Source organism: Psammomys obesus, unplaced genomic scaffold, assembly GCF_907164565.1.
Source record: "Psammomys obesus unplaced genomic scaffold, mPsaObe1.curated_primary_1811, whole genome shotgun sequence".
Classification (NCBI taxonomy): Eukaryota; Metazoa; Chordata; class Mammalia; order Rodentia; family Muridae; genus Psammomys; species Psammomys obesus.
In genome coordinates this window covers 1,326,291-1,348,334 of record NW_026596088.1, presented here as the reverse complement: position 1 = coordinate 1,348,334, position 22,044 = coordinate 1,326,291, and the positions used below count along the sequence as shown (strand labels likewise).

Here is a 22,044-nt window from a genome sequence, read left to right as displayed (position 1 = left end):
TATACCCATGCGGTACTTTTCAGGCCTGCTGGGTACTGAGACTCTGCAAGCGAACGCGAGTCTTCTGTATGGCAGACACACGTCGAAACAGACATTTCCATTAGGGTCAGGCCTACAGTAGCCTGGAGGCGGGGCGAACCAGAGGATGCCCGAGGCGGATGATGCCCAGCAGCAGAGATTGGCTTCTGAAGCGTTGGTTGCTGGGCGTCTAATAGCAAAAGGGCATCTCTAGCCCTTCCCTTCTAGGACTTTGTTGTTTCACGAGCTTGGTTAAAGTGAGAATTCCAACTCCGACTCTTACCATCTGGATAATCTCTGGAGAACCCGGTCAAATGGAGAAACTACAGGGTTGTGGCAGGGATTACACACCACGGTGGTGGGTGGATAAACGAAGACCATTATTGCTGTTTCTCAGGGGTGTGCGTACAGACACCGCCCTGCCTCTGCCCCCACGCTGAGCCTCTCCGATCACCAGGGGTAGCTAAAGGGACGATCGGGCCGGGCCACCGCCTGGGTTGCAGCCGCATTTCCGGGCCAGCGAGCTAGCGGGAGCCGGGCGCAGGGGGAGGGGCAGCCCTGCCTGCGCCGGCCGCCGGATGACGCGCCCCCTCATTTGCATGCGGCGCTCCGATTGGCCAGGGCGGCCGCCGGGACAGGAGGCCGGCCCCCTCCCCCTCCCGCCGCAGCCGCGGCAGCAGCTGGTCTCGGTGTAAACAAGTCGAGGCGGCTGCGAACCGGGCCGGGGGGGACGGCGCCCATCAGGAGCGCCCCCCACTCCCAGGCCAGGCCACCCCGCGGACCGGGCCCTCCGCGCGCCCAGGCGAGGTGAGGCCTGGACTGACGTCTCTGCGCGTCGCCCTGCGCCCCCGCCCCGCAAGCGAGGACTGCCCCTTCCCCCCCGCGCGCGCGCCCCCATCCCCTCGCCCCAGGTGAGCCCCGGGGTCTCAGGTAAGGTCTGGCGATGGCAGGTAAGATCCCCTCGGCGGAGATGAGGCTCGGCGCCTCCACCAGAAAGTCCCTCCTCTTCCTAGGGGACCCTCCTCCTTTGGGGAGGCTTCCTGCCCTCCTCCAGGTGAGAGACCCTTCGCCCAAGCCAACTCCATATATACTCCACATTTGCCCTATCCCTAGTCCAGGTAGAGTCCCAAGGACAGATCAGTTTCTTACACACTCCCCCTAAGCCCCCTGGAAACTAAAAACTGGCAGCCCATCCACCCTGAAGCCCCTTCTTCCCGTTTCAGATGCCAGCTCAGCAGGGGTGAGGCCAGAAGCAGGTGGGTGACTCACCTAGCCTCAGTTTACCTGCTGATGCAACCTGAGGCCTCCTCAGTGAGTCAAAATTGAGATGACTCTGGTCCCTGGTGAGACTGCTGGCTCTAGGGAAAGGAGAGAGCAGCCAAGTGTGACAGAGTCCCTGTAGTTCTGGGCTTGCCCACATACGCGTGGCCTCGGTCCTGACGGTGCACCTCTCCTCCCTGGCAGGCACTGGGCTCCCTCTGCTCCCCGTGGGCCGCTCCCCGCGTGGGGCCACTGCCCTTGGCCCCCGCCATGGTGCGGATTTCAAAGCCCAAGACGTTTCAGGCCTACTTGGATGATTGTCACCGGAGGTATAGCTGTGCCCACTGCCGTGCCCACCTGGCCAATCACGACGACCTCATCTCCAAGGTAAGCAGGCTACATTTGAGTCTAGGGCGGCAGTGGGCTGCCTGGCAACTCCCCACCAATAGCCCTAACCCCCTCCTCTCCTCTCCCCACTCTACCTTCCAGTCCTTCCAGGGCAGTCAGGGGCGTGCCTACCTCTTCAACTCTGTGTGAGTATTCATCTCCTTCCTTTCTTTTCCTGACCTCTGTTATGACCTGTGACCCCTGGCATCGTGCCAATATTCCCAGAGTCCCTGTTTCAGACAGGAAGCCATGATCGGGCCTCTCTTAAGAGGCTAAGAACAGACACGGAACATACTAGCTAGAGGGGGCTCTGGGCTGCTGAGACCCTCCCTGGGACTACACTTTGTCCCCACAGGGTGAACGTGGGCTGCGGGCCAGCAGAAGAGCGGGTGCTGCTGACAGGCCTTCATGCTGTCGCGGACATCCACTGTGAGAACTGCAAGACCACTTTGGGCTGGAAATATGTGAGTTTGTGATCTCTGACCCCAGGCTGGCCTTTGACCTAGCCTCACATCCCTTCTTCCTTGAAAGCATACACCTTTCAGAGTTCAACTGGCCCAGCACAGACAAAACAGGTTTTCCCCAGTGACTGCTGTTTGTCCCTTGCATTCTGCAGGGCCTACACTAGAGATGAGGAGCAAGTAGAGTCGCCATTTATTGAGGGCTAATATGCCGTGCACATTAACACACTGTTAATGTGTTAATGCATATAGCCTCTCTTTCAGTCATTGCAGTGGTTCTGGTGGCAGAATCTGTTACGTGGAGGTCTGAAGGTGTTAGGACGTTTGTCCAAGGCTACACAACTAAGACCCTGCAGCAATGTGGAAGTTAGGTCCACAGATCTCCTTCCCACAGCTCCAGTTGCTAATGGTTTAGCGTCTGACTTCACAACCTCAAGTCTCATTTCCTTATCTGGCACTGGAGCTCGAAGCCACTATCTGGCCCTGCCACAGATTTGCTGGGCGCTTCTGGCCAGGTTGCTTGGCCCCTCTGAAACTCCTAAAAATGGGCCTAGACCAGAGGTTAAGAACTCAGGTGTTGCTGGGTGGTGCACACCTTTAATCCCAGCACTATGGAAGCAGAGGCAGGTGGATTGCTGTCAGTTCAAGGCAGGCCTGGTCTAGAAAGCAAGTCCAGGACAGCCAAGGCTACACAGAGAAACCCTGTCTCAAAAAACCAAAACAAAACAAAGCCTTGTGTCAGCAGTCTGTGGTGCATGCTTTTAATCTCTACACTGAGGAGGCAGGGGCAAGCAATCTCTGAATTCTAGGCCAGCCTGGTGTGTGTAGTGAGTTCCGGGACACCCAGGGCAACAAAAACCCTCAAGCGTCTAGAAAGCCAAGCAATTACTGTAGATTTGTAAATGGGTGGCATAGTTTTGAGGCAGGGAGAGCAGGCTGGGGCAAGGTGGAGAGAACGCGCATATCTATAGTTTAGTGTGGAAGTTTTATTGTGTGTGTTGTTTTTTTTAATGTGGTGCTTGTATCGAAACAGGCCCTCCCACATGCCAAACTTCCCCAACCCCTAAAGTTATTTATATTAAGCTCTCTGCTCTCTAAACCTGTAGGCTGAAATGGCCCCTAGGCCACCAGTTTGCAATCCCTAGACTATGAAATCTTCTAGAAACTTCCACATCCTCCTCCCTGCTGGAGCTGTCATTAAGGTTCAGAACTACCCACAATTCAGAGTTCTCCCTACTCCCCGTGAGAAATAGCTCTGCCAGTTGTGTGTTTGTGGCCTGGTAACTGGGCTTCTTCTCTGGGCCATGGTTTTTTCATATATAAAACAAAACCAACCATATCCGTTTCCCAATCCCTTTACCTAGTCATAAAAGTCTTGTCCGCGAATGGCAGCCCTTTCTCTCCTTTCAGGAGCAAGCCTTTGAGAGCAGCCAGAAATACAAAGAGGGGAAGTACATCATTGAACTCAACCACATGATCAAAGACAACGGCTGGGACTGACCTAGCTCCTGACGCATGTGGCTTCAGCCTGGCCTGGCCGCCAGGGGGAGCCACTGGTTTCGCTCCTCCTGAAGGGAGCTCTGGACCCTCAGGGCTCCCACAGGGGAAGGATCCAGCTCCTGTACATATATTTTATTGCATGCACTGTGACCTTGGGGGGAGACCAGGAGGGGGATTCTACCCCCCGCACCTCCCTGCGATCTGGCTGGCTTGGATCTCATTTTTTAACCCCTTCCTGTCCTGCCTGTTCCATAGATATGGCCTGTGTGCTGCTCTCCTGACCCCGGTGCACTATCTTTCTGTGAACCTCTCCCACTGGATCCCTCTTACCCGCCGCGTGTCTGTTCTCATTCTGTAGCGTTTGTAAATAATAAAACAATGGAATGGAGACAGCCCCTGGCTCACGTGGAATGCAAAAGGGGGACCTGGAATCCAAGCTGTTTCTCTATAGACAGGTTCCATTGACCCTCAGCAGGGGGAATTGGGCAGGAACAAACCAAACTGGGCCAGCCCGTGACCTCTTGCCAGTGTACGACCTCTTGCCAGTGTACGACCTCTTGGCGTTAGTGCCCAGGGCGCAAGCTTCAGGGAAGGCCACCACTTTCCTCGCTTTGCTGTCCCTGTCTGAACTACAATTCCCAGCATCCCCAGCTCAGCCTGTGTGTGGCCTTTGCGTGCGACTGGCGCAATGCCTGCTGGGAAGTGTAGTTGAAGTGTTCCCTGAGTGAGAGCTTGCGCCTTGCACAGGATACCACACAAACTGTAGCTGTGCACGCCCCTCAACTTTTGAGACTTGGCGGAGGCTTTTCCGACTATAAACCAAGGAGGACTCTAGACTTTTGTCCTCTGCTGTGGTCTCTTGAAGGTGCCCAGTGTCTGGCGAATGAGCTCAGACACCAACCCTGCACTTGTACTCCAGTTCACTTCTCAAGGCTAGTCTTCCAAATGAAGAAAAGGGAGGGGCCACCTTCCAGAAAGTCTAGGGTCTAACCAGGGATCCTAGCTAGACTCGGTACCGGGATCCAGATCCCACCCCTGCCCCCCAGCCGGTCTGCCCCCACCGTGGGAACGGAGACCAGCTGGCCGGAAGCGCCAAACTGCGTCCCTGTCCTAGCCCTAGGGATCAATCAGGCCGAGGAGTTAATTATGTAATGAGGGGGCAGGGGGTCGGGACTAGTGAAGCCGCGAGGGAGAGGGGAGGGTACACAGGTATCCGGCCTCCTCTTGGACCCCTTCGAGGCCCCAGGGGTCTCCATTTCAACCCACCTCCAGGGCCCCAAGGAGGGGAGGGGCTGTGATCTCTAGTTTGGAAGGGGCTGTGCTGTGAGCTATAAAGGGGGCATCTCTTAGACCCCGGACTCCAGCAACGGGACACAAGGCCAGAAGAGACTACAACATGTACCATCCACGAGAGTTGTACCCCTCCCTGGGTACAGGCTACCGTCTGGGACACCCCCAGCCTGGGGCCGACTCTACTTTCCCACCTGCCCTGGCAGAGGGCTACCGCTACCCTGGTGAGCGGTTGGATTGGCTTTGGGTAGGGGGCAGGAGACTGGGAATATGTGACCCTCCCCGCATCCTCATTCTTCCCGCATCTCCAGATTTGGAGACCTCTAAACTGGATTGCTTCTTCTCTGGGCTTGAGGCAGCCCCCCACTCTCTGGCTGCGCCCCCTCCTCTGCCCCTTCTGCCGTCTGCTCTGGGCCCTGAGACAGCACAGCCACCTTCAGAGGCCCTTCACTCGCTTCCTGGGGTCAGCCTGAGCCTGGAGAACCAGGAACTGTGGAAAGAGTTCAGCGCTGTGGGGACAGAGATGATCATCACCAAGGCTGGCAGGTGAGGGGTGGCCAGGTCAGCTTCGGAAAAGATAGAGTTCCCGGGGACAGAGCTAGCTTTAGGGGCTTCTCCAGGGCTGGGACAACCCAGAGAGCAGAATCTGACACTCTCTGTGACACTAGACGAACAGGAGGAGTTTTACTGTGGTGAGGTTCAAGGATCAGTCTGGGGAGTTTGTGGCTGGTTTTAGGAGCCATGCTATTAAGGGTCAGAGAGGTCAGTCTGGACTTGGGGCAGGGAAGTCTGGCTGGGTTGTAGGTTGGCATGTGGCCTAACTCAGAAACAGACAGCCTATGAGAAGCATCAAGGACCAGCCAGTGATCAGTGTTGGGAAAATCTGCCCAGGATCAGGGTCAGTATGTGGCTAAGTCCCAGCTCACCTGGAGGAAAGTTAAGGGTCAGTGTGTGAGCTCTGGCAAGGTTTCTAGTGCCTGAACCCTAGATAAATCCCATCCCCAGGGCCCGGCACCTCTTATTTCTGAATAAAATTAGTATTCGCAGAGGTCAGTGCTGCACCAAGGTGGGGACCAAGATGTCCCTAAGGCTTCAGGAAGTAGTCACCATTGTTTCTGCAAATGTTACAGGGAATAGGGGCAGGAGCTTGGCCAGGAAGTGGCCAGGGCTCTAAGACAGGATTGTACCGTGTTGTAACTAGAATGGAGAGAGTGAAGGGGCAAGTGGGGAGGAGATTAACTTGTTCTGGCCTGTCGGATCTCCTAACATGTCTGTTCCATTTCTCTGTCTGTAAAACGGAATCAGCCTTCCAGCTCTTACATTCTGCACTTGAGAATCTAATTACACCTCCCTTGCCGTTACAACCGGTGAGGTGCCTATTGCTAGTCCCTTTGCTGGTGCTGGGCTCACCCCTGGTGGTGGGTAGCTCCAGGCCTCTCCCTTCCTCCCCTTCTCCTGCGCAGGCGCATGTTCCCTGCCTGCCGAGTGTCAGTCACTGGCCTGGACCCAGAGGCCCGCTACTTGTTTCTTCTGGATGTGGTTCCAGTGGACGGAGCTCGGTACCGCTGGCAGGGCCAGCACTGGGAGCCTAGCGGCAAGGCCGAGCCCCGCCTGCCCGACCGCGTGTACATCCACCCTGACTCCCCTGCCACAGGTGCCCACTGGATGCGGCAACCCGTATCCTTCCACCGCGTGAAGCTCACCAACAGCACGCTGGACCCCCACGGCCATGTGAGACCCAGGCTGGGACTCTTTGATAGAGTTTTAGGGTGGTACTGGGTGGAAAGGTGAAGGCTGGGGCCCGGGGCTGGGAATCACCCCATTTCTTCCCTCCCAGCTGATCCTACACTCCATGCACAAGTACCAGCCTCGCATCCACCTGGTGAGGGCCGCCCAGCTTTGCAGCCAACACTGGGGGGGCGTGGCCTCCTTCCGATTTCCCGAGACCACATTCATCTCTGTGACAGCCTACCAGAACCCTAGGGTGAGTGACCCTGCTTGAGGGAGGGGCAGTCCCCTGCCCACGCTACAGGAGCTTTGACCTGGATGTGTGTCCTCAGATCACACAGCTGAAGATTGCAGCCAATCCCTTTGCCAAAGGTTTCCGAGAAAATGGCAGAAACTGTAAGAGGTGGGCATCATACATTTAATCAATGTTTACTAGTACCGGGAACATGGTGGTAAGTAAAAACATTTATCCACTTTTGATTCAACAAATACTTAGGATTGCTTAGTTCTCATACAATTGAGTGGACGTGGGAAAGACAGGAAAGACGGGGGGGGGGGGGGAGGTGACAGATAAAAGACACCCCTGAGGACATTTGACAGAGCTCTGTGGGTGTCTGGCAAAGCACAAGTGCAAAGGCCCCGAGTCTACAGCAAGGCAGAAGAATGTTGGGACAAGTCAGGGAAGTGAGTGCAAGCCAGAAGACAGCCCCTGAGAGCTGATCTAGGCCTCAGGGGAGCTTCTAGTCTGTCCCAGTGTAACTGGTTCACTAGCTCAAATGTAGAGCTATGACATGCCATGAGGGAGGCCATCAGTCAGGTCCAGAAAGACTCCGGAAATCCTGTGAGGTGGCTGTAAAAAGGGGCAGAGGGCCTGGCTGTGCGGTTGGGAAGGTGCACAGATTCTAAGTACCCAAGGAAGAACCAAGTTCCAAGTCCGAGTGAAACCTCAGCTCTGCTGCTTTTGGGTGGCTTCTCTGGCCTTCAGTTCCGTATCTGTAAAATGGGTATAATATAGCACCTGCCCAGCAGGGTGCCTGGAATGGTGAAATGCCTGGCACCTGGTAAGTACTATTAGTGCCATCATCATTATCATCATCACCATCATCATCATCACCATTCCCCAGGGAGCGAGATGCACGTGTGAAGAGGAAACTTCGAGGCCCAGAGCCAGTGGCCACAGAGGCCTGTGGGAGTGGGGGTGAGTGCTGTCCTGATGGTGATGGGGCCCAGCCTGAGGCAGAGCCTCTCCTAGCCAACCTGTGCCTTTTGTCCACTCAGATACACCAGGGGGTCCCTGTGACTCAACCCTGGGTGGGGACATTCGGGACTCGGATCCAGAGCAGGCCCCAGCTCCCCAGGAAGCTGCTTCTGCCTCAGTTCCTCCATGTGGTGGCCCTAGTGCTGAGGCCTACCTCCTGCACCCTGCAGCTTTTCACGGGGCCCCGAGTCACCTGCCAGCCAGGTAAGGTGGGCAGGAGCAGGAGGCTGTGTGCTCCAGGAGGTGGGTGGCCCTCTCCTGTTCTGATAACCCTCTGATTTCAGGAACCCCAGCTTCCCGGAGGCACCAGACCCTGGGCGCCCAGCCCCCTACTCAGCTGCATTCCTGGAGCTACAGCCTGGACCAGGGGGCTCTGCTTATCAGGCAGCTCCATCTGTGCCATCCTTTGCCCCACACTTCCTTCAAGGGGGTCCCTTCCCTCTAGCATACCCAGGACCTGGAGGTTATCTGGACATGGGATCCAAGCCAATGTACTGAGCATAGACGTAAGCCAAGCCAAAGCCTATGCCATCTTCCCTTGAAAACCTCCAACTCCCTTCCCCCAGCCTGGTAGCACCCTCATTCAAGTGGTGCCTCCTCCTACCCCCACCAAATGGCTGCCTTGAGCCTCTCTTCGAACCCTTAGTTCACACCTTGACTTTACTCCACCCCCTCTGGCTTCAAAGCTCAGGCAAGGCGGCTCAGAGTCCAGCTGGGGCCAGCTTCCCCTTCTCAGCTCTCACCTCAGTGCGAATGGAGGGAAACTCTGCCTGGCCAAATGGGGCCTCAGCCCAGTACCCCCACCTCCTGGGGGCCTCATCACTAGTGTAAGCCACACCAATTTGTTCTCAGGATCAGAGTATTTTTGTTAATAAAACTCAAAAGACATTAGTGCTCAGGAAACGTTGAGCTAATGTGTTGGCCCTGGGTGGGGCTGGGGGAACCAGAGGCTGTTAAGGGGAGTCTCCAGATACAAAGCAGCCTGCTCTGAGCATGTCCCCTTCAAGATGGGTGTTTCTTCACAAAGGCTGCTTTAAGAGTCAAGGCTGTCCTGGAACCTGGACTTTACCAAGCACTGATGAAGCCTTACGGAAATAACACCAGACAGAGCCTGAAGGCTCCGGGCCAGAGAACAAGCAGGACAGATCTCCGTGTCCACCCCAATCAAACTTGACAGAAACCCCAAGACTATTTTTCTTCTTTTATTAGAATTTTTTTCTTTTTTTTTCTCAAAATGTTTTATCTAAAAACAAAAACAAAAAAAAAAAAAAAAAAGGAAAAAAGAAAACAAAAAAATGACTGGAAACTTCATGGATCATGGGAGAAAGGAGAGGAAGCTCAGAGCTAAGGCTCCAACCTCTCCAGAGCAAGTCCGCACCCTGGGGCAAGCAAAGCCAGCAGCCTCTCACACCCAGCCTCCGTCCTGCTGGGCAGAGGGCAGTCACAGTGGTCCAAGAGCCAGAGGGGCTGGGGCCAAGGAATCACAGGAAATAGTCGGCCACTGGCTTTTTGGAGGGGATGCCACGTGTCTCTTGGGGTGCAGCCTCAAAGATGATAAAATCTTTCTGGAGGTGCTCGTCCAGTTCCAAGATGGCTGCCACATTCCCACAGCTGGATTTAGGAACAATGGTTAGTAATGGTTGGCCAAGATAGATCCCCTACCTTCACCCAGCTCCCAGCCCCGCCAGCTTACCGGTAGCAGTAATTAGGTGCTGACCACACAGTAAGCACAGTCTCGTTGAAGTGCCACTTGTACCCTTCCATCACCAACTGGTGGGCACGGCAGATCATGTCAATGTCATTGGCTGCATTGAACTGGGCCACCACATCACTGCCAAACAGGTAGCCTGCCCCACGGGGGCTCACTCCCCAGCCTGTTGTGTCTGAGACAAGACAAGGACAGCGTGTGGGCTCCTCTGGCTACTATTATCACAGAGGTAAAAGCCCGGACCTCTTCCCTCATCAACCAGGTTTGTTCTAGGGGATCTGGGGAGACAGGATAGCAAATGCTGGAGAAGCTCTGAAGAGGAAAGAATGTTCAGAGCACCACTAAGAACAAGGTTTTTCCGGGCAGCAAGGTGTTCTTATGCCACATGGGGCAGTCTGCAGCAACAGTGATGGGATTAGAGGGCAGCTTAGGACTGGCTTTCTCTACTCAGTCTGGCTTTCAATCTCAATTCTGACCCCAACTAGGGGGGAAATACACCATACGCAGAAAAGATTCCTAGGGGCCATCAATCTAGGGAAATGGGTCTCACCTCCAAAACAGCTGCTATCAAGGTCTATAGTCTCTTCCCACGCAGGGAACCCAATGATTTCATACTGAACAGACCTGAGCCAGGAATTCATGGGCCAACCTACTGGAGGCCTCAGCACACCACTGGCCATGGTTTCTGCTCCATATGGAGGGTCCAGTCAGGAAGACAGAAGCCAGTATGAGCCAACCTTGCCCTCCTCTTCCCAAACTCCCCTAGCCTGACTCTTCTTTCAAACACTTGCTTAAATCTAAACTCCACAAGCTAAAGGCACTACCCTCACCTTCAGGGTCAGACCACAGGAGGTCACACATGGGTCCATCATGGGGTACCTCTTGCTTTCGGTCAATTGTCCGGATCTGGTCCAAGGTCTGGATGGAAGGGGAAAGGCCCCCATGCACACAGAAGATCTACAAGGGAAAGTGTAATAGCAGAGAGAAGGGAGATGGAAGCCCAGAGACCACCCCTGCCCCACCCCCGAGGAGATCCAGGGCCAACGTACCTTGCCATCAATGATGGCAGACAGGCTGAGGTAGTCAAAGATCTCAGTACAGTAGCGCCATACAGTCACCGAGCCGTATTTGCGCAAGCACTCATCATAGAAGCCATAGACCTGGGTTATCTGGCGACTCTCATGATTGCCCCGGATCAAAGTGATGCGGTCAGGATACCGAACCTAGGGGTAGCATCACATCAGGACTGGTCCTAGTCTCAGTCTCCCACTCATCCCCTCCCAAACATCCACATATCTACCCGCCTCACTCCTCACCATGATCTCTGTAGCCCAGAGCCCTGCTGTCTTGACATAATCATGGTGTCCCTGCCTCCCAGCTCCTGGGGGCCTTTTCTAGAGATGCACTACAAGACTACTGATTCCTGCCAGGCTCAGGCTCCAGCCCTTAGTTAGGCCCGCCCCCGCCCCACTGTGGCCCCACATCAATGCACTCCCCTAGGTCACTCAACTGTCACTTCCTGAATCTCTGACTACTTCCCAGAACTCACATCACCAGCTTTTTCCTCAAGGGCTCTGGAGATGGCCCCACTCATGGCAGCAGTCATGACCAGCCCCGCTAAGCACACAGTCCACAGCCACAGCAAAGTTCCAAGGTAGGTGACAGGAAAGGTGATGAGGGCAGCAAGTAGTGGCCAAGGCTCGGGCTCCAGGGGCCAAAGGTCCTCACCTTAAGAGCCAGCAGGAGGAGGAAGGTTTCAACACTGTAGAAACCACGGTCCACAAAGTCTCCCATGAAGAGGTAGTTGGTCTCAGGGACATCGCCACCTACCTGGGAGGAGGGATATGGCTCTGCTTGGCCCCAAACTATCCCCTCCCACTGCAACAGCCAGAGTCTAGCTGAACCCCTTCTTTCTCCCAGAGCCCATGCAGCTTAAGACCTCTCAACGGTGTCTTCCAGTCACCCCCAGTTTGCCCCACTCACTCGGAACAGTTCCTTGAGGTCATAGAATTGTCCATGGATGTCACCACATACCTGAAAAGAAAGAATGGGGGTTGAGGGTGCACAAAGGCACAATCCCTCTGTTCCTGGAGACCATCCTCCAAAACACCTGCTACTCTCCAGGCCAGCTGGGGCGGCATCACTCCATCTCAGGACAAGTGAGCCTGTTCCGGCATCGTCTATCCCTACCGAGAGCCAAGCACTCGGGTGCAGATGTGGATTTCCGCAGAGACTCACAGCTCCAGGAAGACTGGCTTCATCTGTTTGCCCATGCGCCTATCACAGGTACTAACACAGGGCCATTCATCCACAAACCAGAACTGCCTGCCAAATCAACTTCCTCCGCCTTGGCCATGAGCATCGCCGTGACAAATCAAAATTCCTTTATTTTCTTGTAGTGCTGAGGCTGGGGACCTGATACACACTAGGAAAGCATCCACCACTAAGCTGCAAGCTCTGCCCACCATCTAACTCTTCTATCAGGGCCCACCTGAAGACTGAGGAGCAGCAGAGACCTGGGGTGCATCACCCCCTCATAAACAGGGTGGGGTTGTCGAACCACTTAGGAAGTTACTCAGGACGAGTCATGTTCCAGGGAACAGAGTACTCACTGTGACCGGCGAGTCCACCCTCTGCACGTTGCTCTCTTCTACCAAGATCTCTCTGGAGACAGGAGAAGACCAGGGTCACCACAGCCAGGCCAGCCCAGCCCAATTCCTGACCTTTTTTGGAGGGAGGGAGGACATGAGGTAGTCCTTGAACCTCCATGGGACAGAAGGAAGTATACACTGTCCCCATGATTTTGGTCAGAAAGCACGGACTATGGCCCTCAACCACTCAATGCCTGCTCATGGCTCCTTGCTTCCAACTGGACAAAGTCCAAGTTCTCACCACCTCCCACCCTGTTCAAGCCCTTCAAAGCAGGCAGGGACATTCTCAGCCTAGACTCTTTCTGTGGTTCCTTCTCATGAGCACAGCACACACCCGTAAAAGGAAGGTCCCTTTCCCTCAGAGCACTAACTGTCCCTAGGCTGACCTCTGACCTCACTCCCTTCTCCCACACTTTCCAAAGGGTAAGGCCCAGGGCAGGATGACACATACACAGAAAAAGGTCGTGCTACTCTTTCCTTGATAACAATACATTTTATTTATTTAATTTGGAGTCATGACCTCATTACGTACCCCTAGCTAGCCTGGAATTTGATATACAGACCAAGGCAGTCTCAAGCTAAAGAGATCTACCCGTTTCTATCTCCTGTGTGTTGGGAATAAAGGACATGGATTTACAACATAAGGAAGTAGCTCTAGTTCTTGTAGTGTAGTCCTCTTCTCAGAAAAACCCCTTTGTCAGCTCTTGATGTCAGTTCCTCAGTAGCTTCATTTCCAAATGCGAGCTTCGGAAGTACAGCAGTAAGTACTGCAGGTCACACCCAGGCCAAGGCAGCGTGAACACTTTGTTCCGGTGAATATGATGGGATGGCCAGCACAGGGGCAGATCCCAAGAAGACTCCCAGCACTGACCGATATGCTGCTGCACAGGAGGCTGCTGGCTCAGCTGTGGTTAAGCAGGCTGACCCAGGAGAGCACTGCTCCACCAGGGTCTGACTTTCTATATATATTATATATATATAAATAATACATATATATTGTCTTTTGAGACAGGGTTTCTCTGTGTAGCCCTGTCTTTCCTGGAACTAACTCCATATAGCTGGCTAGCCTTGAACTCTAAGAGTGACAGGATTAATGACATGTGGCAATACATCCAGCCTGAATTTTCCCTCCAGACAGGGTTTCTCTGTATAACAGCCCTGGCTGTCCTGGATCTCTTTGTAGACCAGACTGGCCTCGAGTGCCGGGACTAAAGGTGTGCACTAGCACACCTGGCTTGCATTTTTTTTAAGGCTTATTTTTATTTATGTGTGGGACACTCCTGTGTCCAAGGGGGCCAGAGAGGATGCTGGATCCTGTAGTTACAGGTGGTTATGAGCTGTCTGATGTGGGTGCTGGGAAATGAATTGCGGTCCTCTAGAAGACCAGAAAGGACTTTATTAATTCCCTAGCCGCCGCTCCAGTCAGTCCGACTCTTTTTATCTAGGTTTGCTCACAACAAAGGGTTCCCAAGCCCCTGCCTATCCTGCCAGTCCTATCTGTGACCAGTCAATTCCTGAGCTCACAGACAAGAGGATTTAGGTCCAGCCCTCAGGGTGCTGTCCTGAAGGGGCACAGGGGTGGTTTCCTCTGTAACTTGCACAGGGGTGTCCAGGAGGCCAGTGCAGCCACTTGACTCTCCAGCTGTGTACGCTATATCTCCCTTTCTTTCTTAGTTTTTTGAGACATGGTTTCTTTGTGTGGCCCCAGCTGTCCTGGAACTCACTCTGTAGACCAGGCTAGCCTCAAACTCAGAAATCTGCCTGCCTGCCTCTTGAGTGCTGGATTTTAAAGGTGTGTACCACCATGACTGGCAAACAATCTTCTTCCACATCAACTCATATGATGACTCCCCAAAGACCTCCTTCAGGAATAAAGGCAGGATCAAGCTGGAAACTTGCTCAATCAAAACCTGGGAACTCAATTTCCAGAGGGGCAAAAGCAGCCTCTTCCACAGACCTCAAATCAGAACCAGGAACCCACACATGGAATCTTGGCACTTGGGAGATAAGGCAGAAAGATCCTGAGATGTGAGAGCTCAGCAAGAGAAAGCAAACTAGGACACCAGCTCTGTCACAAGTCACTGGTCTGGATAAGTCATAGCTTTCTAGTCCATAAAAGGAACAAGTACTTTAGAGACAGGTGGATCCCTGAGCTCAAGACCACCCTAATTCAAGGCCACGTAAGGCTACATGGGAGGACAAACGAGACAGACGGACAGACACACATACACACACACAGTCTCTCCCAACTTAGAAGGCCTGGAGGGAAAGTGTGAGGACCAGGCTGTGGTTCCATTAAGAGGGTGGAAGTCACAGTGAGGTAGGCAACCAGTCTTCACTGTTGTCTACATCTCCTCGATACTCCACAGTCTGACTATATCTTCTCACTGTGGTCTGTCAGATAACCAGGGTAAATCTGTCAATGTCTGCCCTTTCTTAGAGGACTCCTGCTCACCCCGTGGCAGTGGCCCACACCTTTGATTCCAGCAGAGGCAAAGGCAGGTGGATCTCTGGCTTCAAAGCCAGCCTGGTCTACAGACTGAATTCCAGGTCAAGGCAGGGACTTGGAGGAGAAACCTCATCTCAGAAGAACAAACAAGTACTCCCCACCCCCAAAGAAGCCGCCGGCTAGTTTCAATCCAAAAATACACCTTTTGCGCCCTTCCCACCATACATACGACCACCTCCCTGACTTAGAGTGGCCAAACACCATGCTATGCTCACTCCCAGCCCAGATCCGCTGAGTGAATATTCACAACCATCTTACTGAATACGATTCGCTCCACTTTACTGACACTTCAAAACCACCACCACCACACAAAGCGGCAGAGGTCAGATTCGAACCAACAGTCACTGCATCCCCAAACCAGGATCCTCCTTTACAACTTTCTTCTACTTCCTAGAGAACTCTCCCTTTTTCCATATCATGCTTAACTCTTTCTTTCGGCGACATCTTTCTGAGCCAAAGTCTTGTGTGGTGGCCTCAACCTAGCTGAGGACAACCCTAAATTTCTTCATCCTCCTCTCTCCACCTCCCAAATGCTTGGGGTTAGAGGCGGCTGGAGGCTGTAGCTTCCCCCAGCCCCCCTTTTTTTTAAAGGGCCTCACTCAGTAAACCAAGCTGGTCTGGAACTCATTATGTTCTATTCTACCTTATTGACTATGTTTTTCTTAGGATCCCAACTGAACACGAGGGTGACCCAACTCATAACCAAAAGGATCAGTGTTCAGAGAACTGGCTTCAGATTCTATTCCTTCCTTGCTGGTAATTTTGAACAATTAAGAGTCCTTGTTTGTTAAAAGTGGACACAAAACCACTTTCTCTTTATAGACTGATGAGATAGACAGGCTTTAACAAACCACAACGATTTCTGTTTTCTTGCCTTGAACCAGCCCCTCATTCTTCAAGACCTCTTCCAGAACTCAGACCCTCCAAGAAACTTTCTCTTTCGTCCAAGCAAGGCAGACCGGTTTCTCCGAGTTTCCTAAGAACTTTCTGCCACTAGTTCTTACTCTAAACTAAAAACACATCCACAGCCGACCCGTGGCTCCCGAGGGGGGGGAACTGACCCTCGAGACAGCTCCTATTCGGAGACGCTTCCGGGATAAGGCAAGCCCTAAATTCTCAGCTGAGTTCGCCCAGCCGAGAGCCCTGGGCAGCGGGCTGCCCTCCCACCGGCCGACCCGCGGGCTCACCTGGCCTTAGCGCACAGGGCCTTGACTTCGCTCTCTTTGATGAGCTCGCAGCGCCGCAGCTGCTCGATCTGCCGGTCCAGATCGCTGATTTCCGCCATGGCCCACCCCCCGGCGCGGGTCAGAGTCGGGGCCGCCGCCCCCTCCGGACCGCACAGGGGTCTCCTGGGAAAAGCGAAGGCGAGCCCGCCAATCAGAGGGTCCGTGCGGGGGGGGGGGACTCGATTCTGGGACCGCCCCCCCTCCCCTCACGGCGGTCCAGGACCCTCCCCGTCCCGCTGCCCTGGCCCGCTCCCCGCCAACTCCCGTCGAACCCCGCGGGCCCGCGCTAAGGACGGTGGCCTAGAGGGGCCTCGGACAATTACCGCCGCTGAGACTCTGACTGGGTCTCTCCGACTCTCTACTTTCCTCCGCTTTGGGCCTCCGCCACCACCACTTCTACTTCCGGCCTCGCCGCGGAAGCAAAGACCAGGCCCGTCGCGCGCCGGAAGTGACGTCTCTACAGGTCACGCCCCTCTGAGGCGCCGGGAAGGAGGAAAGAAGGAGCCGGAAGTGGGCGGGAGGCAAGTATAGCTGTGCTTCTCGGTTACCCACGCCAACTTCCGTGAGCTCCAGTAGGCTGGTCAGCTCACGTTACACTTTTCTCTTGGCTTCTTTCTGTCCCGCTTGTACTACAGATCCGAGGGATGAAACTGCATTGTTCATCATTGCCTCCCCAGTGTCTAGAATAAGGCCAAGCATTGCAGATATGCATAAATCGTTGTTTAATGAATGGGCTAATCCTAAACCTTGCCATGAAGGGAGCTCCGGAACCTGCGCCAGGTGTGGGGCATACCCAATTGTAATCCCAGAACTCAGGAGGCTAGGCCGGATGGTGGATGCAAAGCTTTCAAGGTTACAAAGCAAACGCTCAGAAAAAAATACCAAAACTAAGCAAGATGGTATATCTGATAAAAGGACTTGTCACCAAGCCTTACTGACTTGAATTGGATCCCTAGGATCCACATGTTCAGAGGAAACACACAAAAGTTTAAATCTAATTGAAAATTAAAGTGCCCACTCTCTGGACTGAGAGTGGACTCCGTTCATTTCCAAAATAGTCTGACATCTGTTTCTTCTTGATAGGGTCTCACTGTAACGCAGAATGGCCCAGAATTTGCAGTCTGTGCTGACCTTGAAATCACAACGTATCTTTTTTGTGTCAGCTTTCCAGATGCTGTGATTACAGATGTTAACCACACCCAGCTTGACCTCCTACTGCCTGAAGATACTTCTTCAGCTGAGGCTGACTTGCTCACAGCTGAAAGATCAAAAACAAGTTTGAATTAAGTCCCTTAGTACTCTGAATCAAGGCTCAAAAGGGTCCAGAAAAAGCGTTTAGGTTTGGTCTTCCAGCTTTCATTTACTATTTCTGAAATTCAAAGCAAAAAAAAAGAAAAAAAAACTAAGCGCAAGAGAGGTTAATGGTTTTAATCTTTCTAGTTTCCATCTCTACACATACTTTTTTCGGTGTTCTATTGTCCCTTACTTTTGAACAATTTTTATGTGCCTTAAGACTTTCATAGAAGCCAGGGGTGATATATACCCTTAATCCCAGCATTTAGGAAGTAGAGTAAGGTAGATCTCTTTGAGTTCAAAGGCAGTGTGGTCTACAGAATTCCAAGACAGTCAGGGCTACAATAAAGAAACCCTTTTAGAAAATTTCCTGAAGTTAAATGTGGTAGGCAGAAAGGCAGGGTCATTTTGGAGTACTAGGGATTTTTTTCCTTGCAGTGCTGGAACCAGAGCCTTAAGGCAAGTTTGCTCAACCACCTCGACATTACCAGCCTGGGCTTAGCTTTGGCTACAGTGCATGGAAATACGTGGACAGCAAAGCCTCCTGGGTCAGTCAATTCTATGCAAATCAATAAAACAATAGCATTAAAAAAAATCATTTTTGGTGGGGGAAGGGAACAGAACAGAAAGAACCCAGACAAGGATGAGATTGCAGGAAACAGAAAATGGTAAAGACTACACCAAGACCCTATTTATATCTAGAATCTTCAGCAACTACAAATTACTAGAGGTATGATGGGGCTAGAGATAGACCAGCAGTTGAGAGTACTTTCCAGAGGACCCAGGCTTAATTCCCAGTACCTACATGGTGGCTCACAACCATGAGTAATTCTGGTTCCAGAGCATCAGGTACACTGTACTCAAATACTCAGGCAAAACAAAATTTTTAAAGGTACAACTACATCCACCATTGGGTGGCAAGAATACAAAGTATGGCCCATATTTGGTGTGGGGCTTATTCTACCATCAAGGAGCTCAGTCTTCATTCTTAACCTGGAACTTGAGTTCTGCAGCTGAGTGTTATTGTACCTGTCTGTGTGGGAGAGAATTCTGGATTCTTCAAAATGGCCCCATATTCCAAAAAAGCCTAAAAAGTTATTAATTCCATTTCTTGTCACAATGAGGAAATAAGTGCATAATGTAGGTTAAATATTAAATGTTTTGTTTCATCTTGGGCAAGATAGCAAAGCCTTAGTTTGGAATGAGAAGCTTGAGAGATAGCTCAGTGGCAGAGTCCTTGCCTAGTATTCATGGAGCTCTAGGTTGGATCCCAGCATGGCTTAAACTGAGTATGGTACCCTATGCCTATAGTCCCAGCACTCAGGCTACCTTCAATTAGATGTGGTCAGAAGAACATTTCACAACGCTGCCTTTCTCAAAGCCCCAGTCAAAAATATACAGACCAATAAAGCCTTACTCCATCCTTTGACTGCTCTTTCCTCAGGTCCTCCCCTATACCCTTACAAGACATGAACACCAGACTCCCCCTTAAATAGTTGTTTATTGGCAGTGGGCTGGAAGGGATGGCAGAATTAGCATTCACAGGCGACACCACACACCGGTCACGAGGGCAGCAAGAGTGATGGGAAAGAGCCTGAAGGGCCCCTCTTCAATAGCAAGTGGGTAGGCGGGGCCTGGAGTGTTGCCGGGGGCCTGGAGTGCTGCTGGGACAGCCTTGGATCCCCTCTGGTTAGTAGGCATGGTTAGAGATGAAGAGAGACTCGCTGGCTGCGGCTCCAGACTGGCCACTCGGGGTGTACTTTCCTTGGCAAGCGAGGCTGTTGGCCTAGAAGGGGAGAAGAATCCGGTGAGAGCTCTTCTTCTGAGCAGCCAGGCCCCACTGCCCAGGAACCTGTTCACACTTCCATGCCCGTCTTACCAGGGCTCGCTTGATGTACTCTTCCTGTGCAGCCTTCAGGTTCTCCTTCTTCCCGCCCCAGGCCTTCAGGGCAGAGGCCTGCAGGGCCCTGCCATAGGAGAAAGTCAAGGCCCATGGCTTCAGCAGGGGGCACTTGTTGATAGCATTAAGGTTGATGGATGCCTCTTCCTCACTCTGTCCTCCAGACAAGAAAGTGATCCCTGCAGAACAAGGCCAGAAGAAAAAAAAAGGGGGGGAGGGGCTTTCATCAGAGACGCAGGGCATGGAGTTGTGAGAAGCTACCCTGTGATGGCACATCCACTTCACTAAGCCCGATGAGGGAGTGGGCCTCACCAGGGACAGCAGGGGGCACTGTGCGCCGAAGAGCTGTGACAGTTGCCATGGCAATCTCTTCATTGGAAAATTTCTGGGTGCAAGCATGGCCTGGGGTGACCATGTTGGGCTTCAGCAACGTGCCTTCCAGATAGATATGGTGGTCGCTCAGAGCCTTGTAGACAGCTGCCAGGACCTGGAAGAGGGCAGGGTGAGGGAAGATACCTGAGCGGGGCCCAGCCCACCACAGTACCAGAGCCAGGTAGACAGGCACCTACCTTCTCAGTTACATACTGACAGCGCTTCAAGTCATGGTCCCCATCAGGGAGGATTTCAGGCTCCACAATGGGTACAATGCCATTCTGTGGGAGGGACAAGGTAGTGTGAGGCCTCCTGACTGGGAACCCAACCTACAGCTCTCCGCCACCACTAGCCAAGAGCTTATCTTGATGATGATAGGGATCAGGGCTTCAAAGGCCTCGGCAGATTATTGGTGGGTATCCAGGACAGTTGCTCTGGGGGAGGTAGACATCCTGGCAGATGGAGGTGACCTACTGTGGCCCCGGTAGTCCATTCCCACCTGCTGGCAGATGCTGGCATAACGGGCCAGAACATTGGCATTTTCCATGATGGCCAGGGCTGAGGGGGTATGTTCCCCAATCTTGAGCACGCAGCGCCACTTGGCAAAGTCAGCTCCATCCTTCTTATACTGGGCACAGCGTTCAGACAGCCCATCCAGCCCTGAGGAGGAGGGACAAAGTGAAGAGGTCAGGTATGTGACCCAACTCTGACAAGCTAGACGGGAAGGAGGCGAACCGCCCTCACCTTGGGTCGTGGTCTCGCCATTGGTTCCTGCCAGGGGCACAACACCCTTGTCTACCTGCCGGGGAGTAGAAGAGCAATCAGCTTTCCCGCCCTTTCCCCTCTACCCAGCCCCAATAACCCCTCATGCAGCCTTTCGTGGCCTGCAAATACTTTCTTTAAAAATGTATTTATTTACTATGTCTACAATATCTGCATGTGTGCCTTCACATCAGAAGGATGTACCAGATCTCATTACAGACAGCTGGGAGCCACCATGTGGTTGCTGGGAACTGAACTCAGGACCTCTGGAAGAACAGCCAATGCTCTTAACCTCTGAGCCATCTCTCCAGCCCCCTGCAAATACTTTTTACTGTGTATTGGCACTGAGTCCCGTGAGGAAAAAAACACACGTATCATTTGAGAGGAAAGTTAACTGGGTTGGAGAACCTAACCTGGCCCTCCCTCTTACTGTGGAAACCATTTCACTTTTTAGCTGTAAATGAGGAATCACCTTATAATGACAGGGGGCCACTGAGGTCAGTGGTAGGGCACTTGCCTAGCACGCACAAGGACCTGGAGGTCTGAGGCAAGCTATGTATACCTAAGTCTCTAGACCTGCTAGCCCAGTATTCACCCTATTAATCCCTTCTCCAGATCCATCTATAATCTTACTCTCCGGGGCCAACACCCTTACCTTAATGCCCACAACACCGCCCTTGGACTTGATGACTTGGGGGAAGGGACGTCCATCATCCGCCTTCTGGTACAGTGTCTCATGGAAGAGGATCACCCCCCCAATGCAGGGATTCACACGGTCATCAGCAGTCAGCAGCAGCTGGCGGTAGAAGCGCCTGTTCTCCTCCGTGTTCTCGGTGCCAATGGACTGCAACCGCTTGGCAATGCTTCCTGAAGGGAGGGTCACATGGGAGGGATAAGGGGATCAGCCTGCCACTTCCAACCTTGGGTCTCCCTCCCCCTTTCTCCTGCCTGTACCGCACCAGTGGACTCATCTGCAGCTAGGATGCCCTTGCCCGGAGCCACAATTCGTTGAGCGATGTCAGACAGCTCCTTCTTCTGCTCCGGGGTCAGTGCTGGGTATGGGTAGGGCATGGTGACCGAGGCAGCACGTTCCTGGGTTAAGGAGACAGATGGGGAAAAGTGTTTAGTTGCACCATCCTGTGGTCTCCCCAGGTAACAAGGTTCCTTCCCAGGAGGCCAGGGCAATAGCCCCCACCTTCCCTGCCCCACTCCCTGAGGGTCCTGGGATACTTCCTGTCCCAGAGCTCTCCCCTATACTAGACCTGCCTCTTCCTGTACCTTTCCTAACTCTGTCTGGTGCTGGGCGTTGCCCAGCTGAGAGTAGGGTTGCTCACTGGAAATTGGGGGAAAGGAAAAAGCCATAGCCAGGGATAGGCGGGTCATGTTGAAGCTGGACCCATCTGGCCTGCGCGTTGCCATGGGTCACCTTGCCTAGAAACAAAATTGAACCGGGAATATTTTAGAATTTAAGTATTACAAGTAGGGCAGAGAGCCCAATACCCTCATCGGAAAGAGCCCAAGAAAAGAAATGATCTGTGCTGGAAGCCACACAGCAACCCAAAAACAAGAGCTGAGACAGAACCCAGATTTCCTGACTGAGGTGCAATCCACCCAGGGGCGGCCCAGTCTTCAAGGACACCACAAGGTCAGGCTTCTCTATACTGGATTGGGGGGAAAAGAGTCGGAGGAAAAGGATAGTAAGAAAAATACAAGGCCATCAG

General features: G+C 53.0%; 4 protein-coding genes across 6 annotated transcripts in view; 2 read left to right on the top strand and 2 right to left on the bottom strand.

Annotated features, from left to right (window-relative positions):
- The first annotated feature begins 7 nt into the window (after positions 1 to 7).
- On the top strand, positions 8 to 4,014 carry Ypel3 (yippee like 3). Its single transcript, XM_055627690.1, is given in 7 exon segments — positions 8 to 32; positions 522 to 731; positions 734 to 825; positions 1,483 to 1,665; positions 1,768 to 1,811; positions 2,021 to 2,129; positions 3,537 to 4,014. Coding segments are annotated over 7 exon segments (753 nt in total). The 3' UTR covers positions 3,627 to 4,014.
- Positions 4,015 to 5,022: 1,008 nt separating this feature from the next.
- Positions 5,023 to 8,413, top strand: Tbx6 (T-box transcription factor 6). The gene is made up of 8 exons (XM_055627577.1): positions 5,023 to 5,140; positions 5,228 to 5,462; positions 6,380 to 6,647; positions 6,754 to 6,900; positions 6,977 to 7,047; positions 7,769 to 7,842; positions 7,923 to 8,106; positions 8,187 to 8,413. Exons 1-8 carry the CDS (start codon positions 5,023 to 5,025, stop codon positions 8,398 to 8,400), a joined length of 1,311 nt encoding a protein of 436 aa, XP_055483552.1. The 3' UTR covers positions 8,401 to 8,413.
- A 678-nt stretch (positions 8,414 to 9,091) lies between these two features.
- Positions 9,092 to 16,419, bottom strand: Ppp4c (protein phosphatase 4 catalytic subunit). Its single transcript, XM_055627586.1, has 9 exons — positions 16,320 to 16,419; positions 15,958 to 16,119; positions 12,223 to 12,274; positions 11,594 to 11,644; positions 11,339 to 11,440; positions 10,660 to 10,833; positions 10,441 to 10,567; positions 9,596 to 9,785; positions 9,092 to 9,513 (listed from the first exon to the last, which is right to left on the bottom strand). The coding sequence occupies exons 2-9, from the start codon at positions 16,053 to 16,055 to the stop codon at positions 9,384 to 9,386; spliced, it is 924 nt and encodes a 307-aa protein (XP_055483561.1). The 5' UTR covers positions 16,056 to 16,119; positions 16,320 to 16,419; the 3' UTR covers positions 9,092 to 9,383.
- A 2,352-nt stretch (positions 16,420 to 18,771) lies between these two features.
- The window catches only part of Aldoa (aldolase, fructose-bisphosphate A), a 5,133-nt gene continuing 1,860 nt past the window's right edge, over positions 18,772 to 22,044 (bottom strand). For all 3 annotated transcript variants that reach the window (XM_055627446.1, XM_055627444.1, XM_055627445.1), the window contains exons 2-9: positions 21,283 to 21,415; positions 20,979 to 21,190; positions 20,306 to 20,360; positions 20,061 to 20,221; positions 19,759 to 19,842; positions 19,502 to 19,676; positions 19,169 to 19,368; positions 18,772 to 19,075 (exon numbers count right to left, since the gene is read on the bottom strand). In XM_055627446.1, coding sequence (XP_055483421.1) covers positions 18,980 to 19,075; positions 19,169 to 19,368; positions 19,502 to 19,676; positions 19,759 to 19,842; positions 20,061 to 20,221; positions 20,306 to 20,360; positions 20,979 to 21,190; positions 21,283 to 21,394 — 1,095 coding nt within the window. In that variant the 5' untranslated portion in view covers positions 21,395 to 21,415 and the 3' untranslated portion in view covers positions 18,772 to 18,979. The remainder of the gene's footprint in view (positions 19,076 to 19,168; positions 19,369 to 19,501; positions 19,677 to 19,758; positions 19,843 to 20,060; positions 20,222 to 20,305; positions 20,361 to 20,978; positions 21,191 to 21,282; positions 21,416 to 22,044) is intronic.